Consider the following 17875-nt stretch of genomic DNA (forward strand, 5'->3'; position numbering starts at 1 on the left):
GGACGCAAAATCATTACATCCACTAAAAATTTAAATCTACCTAATTTTAATTCAGCTATTCCATAAAGGCAAAGCTGTAATACAGGATTGAAAAGATCTCACATATAATATTAAGTGAAAAGTTAGTTGCAAAATAATACCAGAACCAGTTGTCCTCAAGTTGACTACAACTCCTAGTGACTCCATGTGTCAGAGCAGAACTTTTGCTCCATAGGCTTTTCAATGGCTATCTTTCAGCAGATGTGCCAGGCCTTTCTTCCAAGGCACCTCTGTGTGGACTCAAACTGCCCGCCTTTCAGTTAGGCAAAATAATAAGGATGGGATAATCCCATTCATGTAACACACATATAAAATCAGCTGCTGTAATAAAGGCTCCAAAAGACAGTGGTTCAAATGAGTCAGAAATTTATTTCATGCTCAAGTAACCGATCAGCAGAAAGCAGCTGAAGACTGGTCTGGCAATTTGTACATCCAGAGCACCTGATTTCTATCACACTTTCATTGGCATCCCAGTCAGCAAGATGGAAAATGTCGAGTGGAGTATACCCTCAGTTCCTTATTTAAAGGCCCAGTCTGGAAGTTTTTCCCACATTCCATTGCCTAAAACTTAGTCAAGTAGTCACAACTAACTCAAGAAAGGGGGGAATGAGTCTAGCTCAGCAGCCATGTGTCCAGGGAAAACTCACCATTTCACTAGTAAACGGAGAAGGGGAAACAGACATTATGGCAGTAGTCTCTGCCTTATGTACTGATGCTTGTAAATGTCCAGAAAATAGCCTGCAAGAATACACACCAAATAGTACTAGTGCTAGAACAGGAGATTAGTGTGGGGAGATGCAGTATTGTTTGAAATTTTTTACAGTAATGATATATTCATGAATTAACAAATTGAAAAAATGTAGTATATTTAAAAAATTTTTTATTTGTAGCCTAATACTTATAGAGATATTAAATACATTAAATCTATCTACACTGTACACAGCTTTTAAAATTCCAAAAACTAATTTTATCTAAGTGTAAGTTATGCTACATTGCTAAAAACATGAAAGTATTTTTCATTAAGTCCCTCAACCAGGGAGGAGTGATGACAATATTTATAGATATGCACATGGAGACACAGGCAGAGCAGTGATCTACCCAAGGTCATGGCATGTCAGTGGCAGAGCTGAGTCAAGAACTGTGATCAGGACCACCTGCTCTTCCTGCATCATAACTTCTGACAGTATTTATCAGGAGAAGGCTTCAACTTCTCTAGTTCAATATCATTTAGATTTTAGATAATATAGAATAATAATTGGATATGATGTAATAGAATAATAATAATAGAACACTTCACAGCGGTGAGCTGGATCAGTATTTCACCCCAAGAACAGGGGGATACAATTTTCTTATAGGCTAATGATTACAACAAAAATTAAAAAAAAAAAAAAAATACAACTTCCTAGAAACAAACCAGTTATTAGTTTTGAGTGCCCCCTGAGCTGAGTACTCACATTTAGGATTTATTGACTTGTTAAAAAAATCCCTACCGTTAGAAGAGTCTGATCAAAAGGGGGAAAATGAAGAACAGAATGTCAAATTTTCATAGACTCCAGACTTCTTGGAGCCATGAACGTTGATGAACCCCTGAAACTACTGCCCTGAGATGCTCTTTCTAAAACTTAAACCAAAAATATCCCCTGAAATCTTAAAACCAAACGATAGTTTAGCTTAACTAGTGAAAAATGTCTGCCCTGAGCATTATGTGCTTTTAAAAACCACTTATATGGAACCAAATTGGTATCAGTGATTTGAAAGGTCAGACAGGCACCTTAGGGGGCAGTGAATTGTTAACGCAAGAGGAACAACTCAGAAAAGGAGGGTGAGGACAGTTATACAATGAAGAATGTCATCAATGTCACTAAATTACGGTATACAGGTAGAAACTGCTGAATTGGCGTTATGTTTTGCTATGTATATTCTCAACAACAAAATAAATAAAATTATTAAAAAAAAAAATCCCTTCCATGACTTCTAGATAATGATGGAAGGATAGAGAAAAATAACTTCCTTAATATTCAATGAATCAAAGTAAAATAGAAAAAAAGCCAGAATCCAAAAAAAGAAACGGAATATTCTGGTGGGAATCCTGACGCCTCACTAGGCCGTATCTTGTCTAAAGGGAGTGATTCGTGGCACAAACTAATAAAATCTCAGAGCAGAGAAAGCAAATCCCAAACCCTCCAATCACAGCACAGACACCCATGCAGCAACTCCCCCTCCGCCCACCCCACACCCGACTGGTCCTTTAGCGCCAATATAAAAAAAATTCTGAGACTTCTACAAACTTCTAAACGAGCAGTAACGTGCTCCCTGATCACTTGTTTTAGGTAAAGAACAAATGTGTTCTAAGGGGTAATTATTAGATCCTTTTCTGACATAATTCATAGTGGGGGGAAAAAAAAGAAAGAAATCCAAGAATTTTCCACTTTACTCAGCGTTATTAAACATTTTAAGTTCTGGGGGAGAGTTTCTTCTTCCTTGAAGTTGTAATTATGAGGTAGTCGTCATTCAAAGGAAACACCAAGTACAGCCAACTTCTGTCGACAAAACATGATGATTAATCACAAGATTAATAAGCCGAAACTTCCATTATAAAAAGTCAACTAGAAGTTTTACGAGGGAATGTTAATTAGCAGTACTCTGGCTTCAGCTTCCAAATCCCTTCACCACCTGAAGTTCTATGAAAAGTGCAGAGATTTCTCAATAGCTCCCGGAACACACAAGACTGTGATGCCGACAACTTGGCCTCAAACCCCTGCAGGATCTCCTGGGTGCTGGCCTGGCCGTCAACACGCGCCTGAAACGCAATGAAGTTTCTTATTTCTACTAGGAGGTCATCATGTTCTGTGGTGGGAGGCGGAGGAGCAGAAGCCTCGAGAAGAGGCACATTTTCACTTTCCAAACACTCTGGCAAAATCAGGTGGTTTCTAGCTCTCATCTTAGCCAAGAGCGACGACGAAGTGGGAGCCCTGGACAGAGAGTCTGCATCCTCTGCTTTTCCACTAAAATGTTCGGGAGCCTTATCTTTCTTCTCTTTCTTCATAGCACCATCCTGGAGAAAGAAGACAGTGGTATTTATATGTTTAATTTCTAATTTATGCCCCAATTACTTCCCAAAAGGCTCTGAGATGCCATAAAATATACACACGTGGCCAGGGTAGTGAAGCTAACAGAGAAAGGAATGAGAATCCAGCTAATAAAAGGGAAGAAGGAGAGCTAAGAATCAAAATCGACTCGTTATAAAAGAACATTTACCTCAAAAACAAAAAAGAAGGAAAAGCTATAACATTTACTTCCTCATCATTTTGAAGAGTAAAGAGTAGAGGGAGGACAGATAAGCAGGAAGGCCTGGCTAAGCAAGGGTCCTGGGAGGTCCGACTTCCCCAGAAGCACGACTCCCTTCTGCTTCTGAGCTCTTCTCCGTCCTCACCCCAACGTTGCCCTGACCTAGGCACTGTGGATACGGAACAGTAGTCTGGGTGTACCTACTTTACTTCACCTTTAAGTCTTCTCACTTTCTTACAATATGCTTCATATGTTTCCTTAAAACAACACAAATCTGACTTTGAAAAGCTCTCAATCCCTTCTCCTAAAAGAATATAGGAAGTCAAAGAGGTTCTCTCTTCCTAGATGTGCTCATATTGATCTAAAGTTAGGTTCTGGTGGCTTTTTTTAAATCACTAACGTAACTCCTAGGCAGAAGAGACCAGGGAGGCTCTTTAATGATAGGCTTTGGCCTAGTTGGCTAAGTTCAGGAGCACTGCTGCTTGCCTGAGCACTGAATCTCGATGACGCACTGCTGCTCGCCGGAGCAGTGAACCTCGATGGAGCACTCCCGCTTGCCAGAGCACAGACCCACGATGGAGCTCTGACCCTCGATGGAGCACTGCTGCTCTCCAGAGCACAGACTCTCAATGGAGCACTGCCGCTCGCCGGAGCACTGACCCTTGATGGAGCGCTGCTACTTGCAGGAGCACAGACCCACGATGGAGCTCTGTCCCTCGACGGAGCACTGACCCTCGATGGAACTCTGAGCCTTGATGGAGCACTCATTCTTGATGGAGCACTGACCCTCGATGGAGCTCTGACCCTCGATGGAGAACTGACCCTTGATGGAGCACTGCTACTCACCAGAGCACTAACCTTTGCCAGAGCTCTGACCCTTGCCAGAGCTCTGACCCTCAATGGAGCTCTGACCCTCGATGGAGCACTAACCCTCGATGGAGCACTGCCGTTCACTGGAGCACTGACCCTTGCTGGAGCACTGCCGCTCACCTGAGCGCTCACCCTCGATGGAGCACTGCTGCTCGCCCAAGCACTGACCCTCCATGGAGAACTGACGGTGTGCAGGATGCTGCAGAACAGAGGGAGGCGCTGCTCCAGCTATGATGAAATTATGGGTGACAACATTCCAGGCAGTTTTCTGGGTCTTCATTTTAGAGAACATGGTCTCTGATGCTGGCCCTTCACCTCTGGTCATGACATGCTGCATCGGCAGTGACACACACATCCCCGATCCCTGTGTTGAACCTCTGAAATATTACTACATGTCCTGGATTAAAGACTTTGTCTTCTAGGAAGTTAGCAGGCCCTCTTAGGTACCCATGGAAGCGTTTCCTAACTGAGAGCTCACGACACCAATACATCAGGGCGTCATCACGCCAGTGGTAACCATGCTCCTGTTACATCACAATCAGGTCAAATTTCAAGGCATTTCAATCAAGCAGGTCTCACTCGGGAAAACGCACATGGGCATCATCTTACCTGGCATTTCTCTTTTGGAGATATTGAAGAAGGATGCTGCACAGGGAAGTTAGAATTCCTCTTCTGACCAAATCTGCTCCTACATACGGAGAATTACAGTAGATACAACACACGTGTGTACTTCTGTGACTTAAAAGATGAACAACTAAACCACACCCGGAAAAATTCTCATCCACAAGGTTATCCTTTCCCAGTCATGGGCTTTCTGCTCCGGCTGCCTAGATCCCTCCTCTGTACTCTCCTTGCTGCATCCTGGGGAGCAACAACTGCTCAATATCCTCCTTCAACATGCGATGGAAACCACCCTCCAATTCTAGGTAGGAAAATTATTCTCAAAGAGCATACTGAAAACTAGAGTAATTACTGATTGTTGTAAACTGGCTAATTGTCTTATTAAAGTTTAATGATTATTCTCTGTTTTTAACGACACCATCTTCTACTTCCCTGGCTCACCCAAATCTGGCTGATTACAGCTCAGCTCACAACCCTCCCGGAGGGTTTTCCTCGGCTCCAGATACTCAAGGGTAGGCAGCCACACCTGCCTTGACTCTATCTCGGGCATGAACACCGGGCCTCCTCACGAGCAACGGGGCAGCAATCTCTTACTTCATTCCTGCCGGAGCACCAGAAATCCCCTGCTGGCCTGTCCAGGTAGGCACTCCAGACAATGCTCCCAGACACCGCTGACGAGACAGCCTCAGTGCTTTCAAGGCGTCCTGGGCCACTCGTGTGGCCTCTGCTTCCACCAGCACGTAGTCAGCACTGGTTCCATCCACGATGGCATCATGCTTCATGACACTGTGCACGCCGACTAACAAGAAAGGAAACAGCACAAGTGACCTTTGCGTTTTTATAAATACCATCATACTGCTCTGTCATACTCTATCGTGATGGAGACAAAAGAACGAATACTTTTAGCTGCTATTTACTGGGTGACTGTGTGACACAGGGACTTTACAAATGTTGTTTCTGTTAGCTCCACCACACCCTACAAAGTGGAGATTATTACTATCCCTGTATTAAAGACCAGTGTACAGTGAATCTGCCAGGGTCCCTTGGTTCAAAGGTGGCAAAGTTAGGATTCAAACCCACTGCTGGCTCAAAGCCTGTGTACTCTCAGTGTTTTTCCACATAAAAGAATTTTCCAAATACTATAATTGAAACCTAAGGCTTTAATCACAACTTTAACATTTAGCCTCTTTCCTGCCACTACCTGGAAATTCTTAAAATCTTCTATTAGCAATCTCTTGAGTTAAGAGAGAACTGCAAACTGGAATTCCCGAATTTCTAAAACATAGTGATCATAAGAACACACCAGGAGGTGGGGGCAAGACGGCGGAACAGACAGATGCTTCCAGTGAGCCCTCTTAGAACAAAGACCCAAAAAAAAAAAAAAAAAAAAACTGAAACAATTATATTTATGACAAGCTAGGAGCCCTAAACATCAAGGGCAAAGTTAGAAAACGGACTGAGCGGGGAGTTAGAGACAGTTCAGAAGCAGAGAGGAGTTACCAGACCTGAATCACCAGGCACCATTCCTGGAGCAGGTGTGGCAGGCCGGTACTAGCGTTCAGCTGCAGTTTCCTCAGGGAGAATCAGCCAGCCACACAGCCTACTCACACCTCCGGAACCAGAGAATAACAGCGCTCTCGGCAAAAGCTAAACACTTCTGTATATTTTACCGCGCCCTGCTGCCACCAAGCCGACTTCAGCAGCTATTGGTTTCCCTGGGTTTGAGATAGGCCCTGTCGAGCACCTAGAGCCATCCTCCCTGCCTTGGAGAAGGAATAAATTCACAATTGGGGGAAAAGATAATTTGCCAGCTCCACTAACATGTGGAGCTCTGGACAGAAGTGGCTCCTGTCCAGGCATAAACAGTCCGTGGACTTTGAATACCTTTCCCCCCTGCATGGAGCTGTGTGGGCCTATTTCAGGAGAATAAGTCCATGTTGGCAGACTACAACTGTTTCAGCTGTGCAGTGGAGAGGTGGGTGTTTGATGTTTGATACCGCTTTGCCTATTAAAGAGGGTCCTCATCTACCCCCATCAGGGGCCTAAGGACTGGTGGCTCCATCCAGGTCACCCAGGTCACCTGCAACAGGGGTCCAAGGATAACTGGAACCTTCCAGTCCCTACAACCAAAAACGCTGGGTGCCCATGGTCCGTCTGCAGAACCTACCCACCTGTACCCGCTATGGAAGAGGGACGAACCTTCCTCAGAGACACTTGGGAGATGATTCTCAGCCCCCTGCCTTGTTCAGTGTGTGACCCCCCGCTGCAACCAGATACCGGTACCTACACCAATTGTCCCCGCCCCTCTAAGACTGTAGGACAGAGCCTGTACCACACACTTGATGATCAGCTACCTGGACAACTCAGCTGAATTCATACAAGAAAAGTGAATGGACTCCGAGACTGATATACCTGATAACAGCTCTAGCCAGCTGGGGACAGGGTGTCAGAGCTTCAAAGGTGAAAGTAATCAAGCTAGCTGACTCAAGCAACCCATTCGGGCGTATCAAAATGAAACAAAGCAAGAAGCTAGGATACAGTAATAAAACATAAAACAAGCTAATACAATAACTTATAGATGGCTTGGAGACAACAGTCAATACCCAATCACATAAAGAAAAAGACCATGATTGCACTTCAACAAACTCTCAAAACAAAAAATCAAGGGATCTTCTACATGAAAGTGCCTTCCTGGAATTACCAGATGCAGAATACAAAAGATTAATATACAGACCCCTTCAAGACATCAGGAAGGAGATCAGGCGATATGCAGACCAAGCCAAGGAGCACACAGATAAAGCAGTCGAAGAAATTAAAAAAGGTATTCAGGAACATAATGAAAAATTAAATAAGCTTAAAGAATCCATAGACAGACAGCAATCAGGAAGTCAGAAGATTAACAATAAAATTACAGAAGTAGACAACTGAATAGGAAGTCAGAGGAGCAGAACTGAGCAAGTGGAAGGCACAACTGGTGAACCTGAAGATAAAGCACTTGGCACCAATATATTTGAGGAAAAATCAGATAAAAGAATTAAAAAAAAATGAAAAAAGCTTAAGAATCATGTGGGACTCTATCAAGACAAATAACCTACGAGTGACTGGAGTACCAGAACAAGGAGGGTAACAGAAAATACAGAGATAATTGTTGAAGATTTGTTGGCAGCAAACTTCCTTGATATCGTGAAAGATGAGAAGATATCTATCCAAGATGCTCATCAAACTCCACATAAGGTAGATGTGAAAAGAAACTCATCAAGACATATTATAATCAAACTTACCAAAACCAAAGATAAAGAGAATTTTAAGAGCAGCTAGGGATAAATGAAAAGTCACCTACAAAGGAGAGTCAATAAGAACAAGCTTGGGCTACTTGGCAGAAACCATGCTACCATGCAAGAAAGCAATGGGATGATTTATATAAAGCACTGAAGGAAACAAACTGCCAGCCAAAAATCATATATCCAGCAAAACTGTCTCTCAAATATGGTGAAATCAGGACATTTCCATATAAACAGAAGTTTAGAGAATTCATAAAAACCAAACCAAAACTGCAAGAAATACTAAAGGGAGTTCTTTGGTTGGAAAATCAATAATATCAGGTATCAACCCAACACTAGAACACTGGACAGAGCAATCAGATGTCAACCCAAACAGGGAAATCACAAAAATATATCAAGATAAAAAAATGCTTACAAGAGGGAAACAGCAATGTTATTATGTAAAAGAAGACAACATTAAAACAATAAAACAATAAAGAGGGACTAAGAAATGCAGTCATAGATCTTTCACATGGAGAGGAAGACAAGGCAATAGAAAGAAATAAGTTAGATTTCAATTTAGAAAAATAGGGGCAAACATTAAGGTAACCACAAAGGAGACAAACTATCCTACACATCAAAATAAAATAGAAGAAGAAAAAAAAATAGATGCTCAGCAGAAACAAAATCAACAAAAACAAATAAGAGGAAAAGACAATATATAAACTACTTACTTAGCACAAAAAATTAAGTGGGAAAAAGAAACTGTCAACAACACACAAAGACATCAAAATGACAGCACTAAATTCATACCTATCCATAATTACACTCAATGTAAATGGACTAAATACACCAATAAAGAGACAAAGAATGGCACAATGGATAAAAAAAAAACACGATCCATCTGTATGCTGTCTACAAGAGACACACCTTAGACTTAGAGACACAAACTAAAACTCAAAGGATGGGAAAAAATATACCAAGCAAACAACAATCCAAAAAGAGCTTGAGTTAATCCCAAAAACACAAAATAATAAATGTTGGAGAGGTTGTGGAGAGACTGGAACACTTATATACTGCTGGTGGGAATGTAAAATGACACAACCACTTGGGAAATCGATTTGGCGCTTCCTTAAAAAGCTAGAAATACAACTACCATATGATCCAGTAATCACACTCCCTGGAACATATTCTAGAGAAATAAGAACCTTTACACAAACAGCTATATGAACATCTACGTTCACTGCAGCACTGTTTAGCAAAAAGATGGAAGTAACCAAGGTGCCCAACAACGGATGAATGGATAAAATATGGTATAGTCACACAGTGGAATACTACGCATTGATAAAGAACCATGATGAATCTGTGAAACATTATATAACATGGAGGAATCTGGAAGGCATTATGCTGAGTGAAATTAGTCAGTTGCAAAAGGACAAATATTGTATAAGACTACTATTATAAGAACTTGAGAAACAGTTAAAACAGAGGAGAATATATTCGGGGAGGGAGGGAGAGGGGTATTAACTAATTAGATAGTAGATAAGAACTATTTTAGGTGAAGGGAAAGACAACACACAATATAGGAGAGGTCAGTACAACTGGACTAAACCAAAAGCAAGGAAGTTTCCTGAATAAACTGAACGTTTCAAAGGCCAGTGTGGCAGGGGTGGGGGTTTAGGGACCATGGTTTTGGGGGACATCTAAGTCAACTGGCATAATAAAATCTATTAAGAAAACATTCTGCATCCCACTTCGGAAAGTGGCGTCTGGCGTCTTAAATGCTAGCAAATGGCAATCTAAGATGCATCAACTGGTCTCAACCCACCTGGAGCAAAGGAGAATGAAGAACACCAAAGATACAAGGTAATTATGAGCCCAGGAGACAGAAAGGGCCACATAAAGCAGAGACTACATCAGCCTGAGACCAGAAGAACTAGATGGTGCCCAGCTACAACCAATGACTGCCCTGACAGGGAACACAACAGAGAGCCCCTAAGGGAGCAGGAGAGCAGTGGGATGCAGACCCCAAATTCACATAAAAAGACCAGACTTAATGGTCTGACTGAGATTAGAAGGACCCCAGTGGTCATGGTTCCCAGACCTTCTGTTAGCCCAAGACAGGAACCATTCCCAAAGCCAACTCTTCAGACAGGGATTGGACTGGACAATGGGAAGATGATGATACTGGTGAAGAATGAGCTTCTTAGATCAAGTAGACACATGGGACCATGCTGGCATTTCCTGTCTGAGGGGGAGATGAGAGGGCAGAGGCGGTCAGAAGCTGGCCGAATAGATGCGAAAAGAGAGAGTGGCAGGAAGGAGTGTGCTGTCTCATTACGTGGAGAGCAATTAGGAGCATATAAATTTTTGTATGAAAGACTGACTTCATTTGTAAACTTAAAGCACACACACACAAAAAAAAACACCGTATCATAATCCACGGGATACATTTAATGCAGTGATCAGAGGAAAATTCATAGCTGTAAACAATTATGTTGATAAAAATGAGAGAAAAAAAATCAATTAAGTTTTCAACTGAAAACTATAAAAAGAAAAAAAAAAACCCAACGAAGAAAGTGATAAAGATAAATGTAAAAATTAATGAGGCAGAGAAAAAAAGCAACCATGGATCTAATAAATCCAAATCCTGGTTTACTGGAGAAAAAAAAAAAAAAAAAAAAAAGCCCTAAAAGGTATTCAGTTTCACTTATAATAAAATAAATGCAAATCAAAACCATATTTCTCACCTAGCAGATTGGCAAAAATTAAAAAGTATAACACACTCTTCTGGCAAGGCTGTGGGTAACAGGTACTCTCGCATACTGCTAGTGATAAATATGATATAAACCTTACAGAAGAGAGTTTACCATTATCTTAAAAAAAAAAGAAAACCAGGTAAGTGTTCACCTTTTATCTTCTAGGCATTTTTCATGAAGATATTCTTTCACAAGCACAAGACTGTTTATTGTAGCGTGGCTTGTAACTGAAAAAGCCATAAATGAGCTTAACGGCCATATGTTAATAAACCATAGTACACCCACATAAGACTGCTCTAGCTATAAAAAAGAATGAGAAAGCTCTCTGTGAACTAATATGGTGATTTCCAGAATATATATGTATGTTTTTAAAAAGGCATAGAAGAGTATATATTATGCTACCTTTTGTGTAAGAAAGGAAAATACACGTTTATCATTTTCACACACACACGCCAAAACCACAGAAAGAATAAACCTGAAACTACTGAGAATGATTATCCCTGGGGGTTGGGAGGTGGGACTGGGAAGGATGGGGTTGGGCTGCGAGAGTTACACATCTCTGAGAATATGTTATGTATAGTTTTTACTTTTCTGACTATGTTAACGCTTCACGTATGTCCCCCAAATAAAACAAAATCAACAAGGATGGGGTGGGCTCCTAAAGTAACATACACAGAAACAAATGAACCTAACCATAGTTTAATGGATAACACACCACAACAAAGGGGGAACAGAATCCACCCAAACAACCCTTGAACAGAGTATTTTGACTAGACACTCCACCACAAATTTGTCAGTTTGCTGTACTGCGATGGCTTGGGTATTGCTGTGATACTGGAAGCTATGCCACTGATACATCAAATACCATCATGTACAGGTTTTAGGGGAGCTTCCAGACAAAGGCAGACTAGGAAAAAGGTCTCAGCGGTCTACTGAAAAAACTGGCCACTGCACACCTTATGAATAGCAGCAGAACACTGTTTGATATAGTGTCAGAAGGTGAGTTCCTCGTATCGGAAGGCACTCAAACGGTGACTGGGGAAGAGCTGCGTCCTTAAAGTCGGGTGAATCTTAATGACGTGGATGGAGTCAAGCTTTCAGGACCTTCATTTGCTGATATGGCACGACTCAAAATGAGAAGAAACAGCTGCGGACATCCATTTAATAATCAGAATGTGGACTGTACGAAGTAGGAATCTAGGAAAATTGGAAGTCAACAAAACTGATATATACCACATAAACATCAATATCCTAGGCATTTAGTGAGCTGAAATGGACTGGTATTGGTCATTTTGAATTGGACAATCAATATGGTCTACCATGCCAGGAATGACAAATTAAAGAGGAATGGTGTCATATGCATTGTGAAAAATAACATTTCAAGATCTTTCCTGAAGTACGATAATGTCAGTAATAGGATAATAGCCACTCCCTTATAAGAAAGACCAGTTAATATGATTATTCAAATTTACACACCAACCACTAATGCCAAAGATGAGAACACTGAATTTTTTAAGAACTTCTGTAGTCTGAAATTGGTCAAACATGCAATCATGATGCACCAATAACTACTGGCAACTGGAACACAACAGTTGGAAACAAGGAAGAAGGATCAGTAGTTGGATAATATGGCCTTGGTGATAGAAACAACACCAGAGATCACATGATGGAATTTTACAAGACCAATGTCTTACTGCAAATACATTTTCTTGACAACATTAAGTGGTGACTATATACATGGACCTCACTGGCTGGAAAACACAAGAATCAAATTGATCACATCCATGGAAAGAGATGATAGAAAAGCTTAAAATCATTAAGTCAGAACAAGGCCAGGCACTGACTGCAGAACAGATCATCAATTGTTCATATGCAAGTTCAAACTGAAGCTTAAGAAAACTAAAACCAGTCCATGAGAGCCAAAATATGATTTTGAGTACATACCACCTGAATTTGGTGACCATCTCAAGAAAAAGATGTGATACACTAAACACTAATGACTGAAGACCAGTCGAGCTATGGAATGACATAAAAGATATCACACATAAAGCAAAAGGTCATTAAAAACACAGCAAAGAAAGAAAAAAACAAAATGGATGTCAGAGGAGACCCTGAAACTTGCTCTTGAACGTCGAGTAGCTAAAGTGAACGGAAAAAACGATGAAGTAAAAGAGCTGCATAGAAGGTTTCAAAGGGCAGCTCGAGAAGATACAGTATTATGATGACATGCGCAAAGACCTGGAGATAGAAAGCCTATGGGAAAAACACGCTCGGCATTTCTCAAGCTGAAGGAAGTGAAGAAAAAATCCAAGCCTTGAGTTGCAATTTTGAAAGAATCTACGAGCAAAACATTGAATGACGCGGGAAGCATCAAAGAAGGTGGAAGGAATACACAGAGTCACTGTACCAAGAAGAATTGGTTGATGTTCAACCATTTCAGGAGGTTGCATATGATCAAGAACCAGTAGTTATCGACATGACGAAATGCTCATGATCATGAGCCATTAGAGAAATGCAAATCAAAGCTACAATGAGATTTTATCTCACTCCAACAAGGCTGGCATTAATCCAAAAAACACAAATCGATAAATGTTAAAGAGGCTGTGGAGAGACTGGAACACTTATACACTGCTGGTGGGAATTTAAAACTGTACAACCACTTTGTAAATTGATTTGGTGCTTCCTTAAAAAAGCTAGAAATAGAACTACCATATGATCCAGCAATCTCACTCCTTGGAATACATCCTAGAGAAATAAGAGCCTTTACATGAACGGATATATGTACACCTGTGTTCACTGCAGCACTCTTTACAATAGCAAAAAGATGGAAGCAACCAAGGTGCCCATCAACGGATGAATGGATAAATTATGGTATAGTCACACAATGGAATATTATGCATTGATAAAGAACCATGATGAATCTGTGAAATATTTCATAACATGGAAGAACCTGGAAGGCATTATGCTGAGTGAAATTAATCAGCTGCAAAAGGAGAAATAGTGTATAAGACCACTATTATAAGAACTTGAGAAATAGTTAAAACAGAAGAGAATATATTCTTTGATGGTTACCAGAGTGGGGAGGAAGGGAGGGAAGGAGGGAGAGGGGTATTCACTAATTAGATAGTAGATAAGAACTATTTTAGGTGAAGGGAAAGACAACACACAATATAGGTCAGCACAACGGGACTAAGCCAAAAGCAAAGAAGTTTCCAGAATAAACTGAATGTTTCTAAGGCCAGCGTAGCAGGGATGGGGGTTTGGGGACCATGGTTTCAGGGGACATCTAAGTCAACTGGCAAAAAAAAATCTATTAACAAAACATTCTGCATCTCACTTTGGAGAGTGGCGTCTGGGGTCTTAAACGCTAGCGAACAGCCATCTAAGATGCATCAATTGGTCTGAACCCACCTGGATCAAAGGAGAATGAAGAACAGCAAGGACACAAGGTAATTATGAGCCCAAGAGACACAAAGGGCCATATAAACCAGAGACTACATCAGCCTGAGACCAGGAGAACTAGGTGGTACCCGGCTATAACTGATGACTGCCCTGACAGGGAACACAACAGAGAACCCGTGAGGGAGCAGGAGAGCAGTGGGATGCAGACCCCAAATTCTCGCAAAAAGACCAGACTTAATGGTCTGACTGAAACTAGAAGGACCCCAGTGGTCATGGCCCCCAGACCTTCTGTTGGCTCGGGACAGGAACCATTCCCAAAGGCAACTCTTCAGACAGGGATTGGACTGGACAATGGGTTGGAGAGAGATGCTGGTGAGGAGTGAGCTTCTTGGATCAGATGGACACTTAAGACTACATTGGCATCTCCTGCCTGGAGGGGAGATGAGAGGGTAGAGGGGGTTAGAAGCTGGCGAAATGGACACGAAAAGAGAGAATAGAGGGAGGGAGCGGACTGTCTTATTGGGGGGAGAGCAACTGGGAGTATGTAGCAAGGTGTATATAAGTTTTTGTGTGAGAGACTGACTTGATTTGTAAACTTTCACTTAAAGCACAATAAAAACTAAAAAAAAAAAAAAAAGAACGAATAGTATCGAAGGAAGAAGTCCAAGATGCACTGAAGGCCTTGGTGAAAAACAAGGAATTCCAATTTCTATGCCAAGAAACTTGGGAGACAGCTACCTGGCCAGCTGACTGCAAGAGATCCATATTTGTGCCTATTCCAAAGAAAGGTGATCCAAAAGAAAGCAGAAACTATCAAACAACATCATTAACACCACATGGAACTAAAATTTTGCTAAAGATAATTAAAAAACAGTTGCAGTAGTACATCGACAGGAAACTACCAGAAAGTCAAGCCAGATTGAGAAAAGGGCATGGAACGAGGGGTATCATTGCTGACGTCAGGCAGATCCTGGCTGAAAGCACAGAATACCAGAAAGATGTTTACCTGTGTTTTATCGACTATGCAAACGCATTTGACTGTGTGAATGACAACGAATTATGGATAACACTGCAAAGAATGGGAATTCCAAATAACTTAATTGTACTCATGCAGAACCAGTACACAGACCAAGAGGCAGTTGTTTAAACAGAACAAGGGGACAGTGCATGGTTTAAAAACAGGAAATGTGTGCCTCAGGTTGTATCCTTTCACTATACTTACTCAATCTGTATGCTGAGCAAATAATCTGAGAAATTGGACTATATGAAGAATTGGCAGAAGACTCATTAACAACCTGCGATGTGCAGATGACACAACCTTGCTTGCTGAAAGTGAAGAGAACTTGAAGCACTTATTGATGGAGATCAAAGACTTCAGCCTTTAGTACGGATTATATCTGAACATAAAACAGAAATCCTCACAACAGGACCAATACCCAATATGATAAATGGAGAAAAGATGGAAGTTGTCAAGGATTTCATTTTACTTGGATCCACAATCAACACCCATGGAAGTAGCAGTCAAGAAATCAAAGGACGTATTGCTTGGGCAAATCTGAAGCAAAAGACCTCTTTAAAGTGTTAAAAAGCAAATATGTCACTTTGAGGACTAAGGTGTGACTGACCCTAGCCGTGGTATTTTCAATCTGCTTATATGCGTGTGAAAGCTGGACAATGAATAAGGAAGACCAAAGAATAACTGATGCGTCTGAATTACGGTGCTGGCGAAGAATACTGACCATACCATGGACTGCCAGAAAAACGAGCAAGTTTGTCTCGGAAGAAGTACAGCCAGAGTGCTCCTTGTAAGCAAGGATGATTAAGACTTAGTCTCATGCACTTTGGACATGTCATCAGGAGGACCCAGTCCCATGAGAAGAATATCATGCTCGGTAAAGTAAAGGGTCAGTGAAAAAGAGGGGGATCCTCAACAAAATGGACTGACATAGCGGCTGCATCAATGGGCTCAAACATAGCAACAATTGTGAGGATGGCACAGGACAGGGTAGTGTTTCATTCTGTTGTGCACAGGGTTGCTATGAATCTGAAGCGACTCCACGACACCTAACAACACTTTTATGGTAAACATGAAAAGAAATGTAAACAAATATTGAACTCTAGTTAGTATTTTTTTTTTTTTTTGCAGTGGTTGTTGTTAGTTGTCACTGAGTTAATTTCAATTCATAGCTACCCCTTGTGTGCAGAGCTGAACTGCTCCATATGGTTATAAGGCTGTGACCTTTCGGAAGGAGATGGATCACCAGGCCTGTCTTCTGGGGCATCTCTGGGTGGTTCCAACCATCAACCTTTCAGTTAGTAGTCAAGTGCTTAACTATTCGTACCATCTAGGGACTCCTTCTGCAGTGGTATGGGTTAATAATTTTAGAACTACTATCTGTGCACCCTATATAAATCAATAAATTGAGAATAATGGCCAACAAGTTTCTCATTTTTGGAGAAGTGCTATAAATACAGAAAGGGTCTTATGGTGTTGAACTAAAATTAAGAGCTAACAGTATGAACTCATGGTTTTCGTTACTCTTCCCCAGAGTTTTACTGAGGTATCATATACCTATTTAAAGTATATAATTTGGTAAGTTTTAACATATGTACATGTCTGGGAAATCTTACTACAATCAAGATAATGAGCACATCTGTGGCCCCAAGTTTCCTTGTGGCCTTTGAAATCCCATTCTCCCACTCCACGCCAATCCCTCTATTTCCAGGTGACTACTGATCTGCTTTCTGTCACTACAGACTAGTTTGTAAGTTTTTGGAATTTTTATATAAGTGAAATCACAGAGTGTATTTTTTTTTGTCTGGCTTCTTTTACTCAGTATAATTATTGAGATTCACCCATGTTGCAGCGTATGTCAATAGTTCAATTCTTTTTTGTGCTGAGTATTATTCCACTGTAGGGCTATACCAGGGTTAGCTTAACCATTCATGGGCTGATGGACAGTGGGTTGCTTCCAATTGTTGACTACTCCTACAAACATTCACACACAAGTCTTTGGACATGTGTTTCCACTTCTCTTGGGTAAATATATACTTAGAAGTGTAAAGCCTAGACCATATAGCAGGTGTATTTTTAATTTTTAAGAAACTGCTAAGCTGTTTTAAAAAACGGTTGCACCCTCTTACATTCCCACCAGGAGTGTATGTGAATTCCTACTGCTTCACATCCTCATCAAAAAGACTGGCAGGATCAGTGATTTTCACTGATCTGTTACTCCCCATGGTCTGTTACTTGAATCTATTATGACTGGCAAGTCAGGTAACAAAGCTCATCAGGAAAGCTGTTAAACTAGGCTTTCACTGAAAGCCTGACTGCGTCGTCTGCCCGTCAAATGCACAGGCCTAAAAGCGCAGGTATCTACGTCAGCTCCTCAGGGCTCTTTTGTTTTTGGCTTGGATTTTAGTTTCTTCCTCTGCTGCTCAGACAGCTGTGCTGTTGTAAGGGACCTCCAAGTGAGTGGACACTGTAGGCTGACGGGGAAAAAAATTAATAACTAAATTTACATACCATAATCACTTATAAATTTTAAGTTTTATAATAAATAGCAAAAAGCCCAGAATTATTTATATTATTTTTGTTAAAATGGCATGTAGAGAAACTGGCTATTGACATTGAGG

At 41.1% G+C, this 17875-nt stretch overlaps 1 protein-coding gene across 3 annotated transcripts in view; it reads right to left on the reverse strand.

The window, feature by feature from the left end:
- Nucleotides 1-396: 396 nt before the first annotated feature.
- The window catches only part of ERCC6 (ERCC excision repair 6, chromatin remodeling factor), a 103168-nt gene continuing 85689 nt past the window's right edge, over nt 397-17875 (reverse strand). Inside the window, exons 17-19 of one of the 3 annotated variants that reach the window (XM_049854756.1) lie at nt 5413-5617; nt 4807-4885; nt 397-3094 (exon numbers count right to left, since the gene is read on the reverse strand). In XM_049854756.1, the coding sequence (XP_049710713.1) occupies nt 2672-3094; nt 4807-4885; nt 5413-5617 (707 nt within the window). In that variant the 3' untranslated portion in view covers nt 397-2671. Of the gene's footprint in view, nt 3095-4806; nt 4886-5412; nt 5618-11235; nt 17729-17875 lie in introns of those variants that run through there. The other 2 variants (XM_049854754.1, XM_049854755.1) reach the window with 2 other exon arrangements.

This window comes from Elephas maximus, chromosome 16 (assembly GCF_024166365.1).
Source record: "Elephas maximus indicus isolate mEleMax1 chromosome 16, mEleMax1 primary haplotype, whole genome shotgun sequence".
NCBI lineage: Eukaryota > Metazoa > Chordata > Mammalia > Proboscidea > Elephantidae > Elephas > Elephas maximus.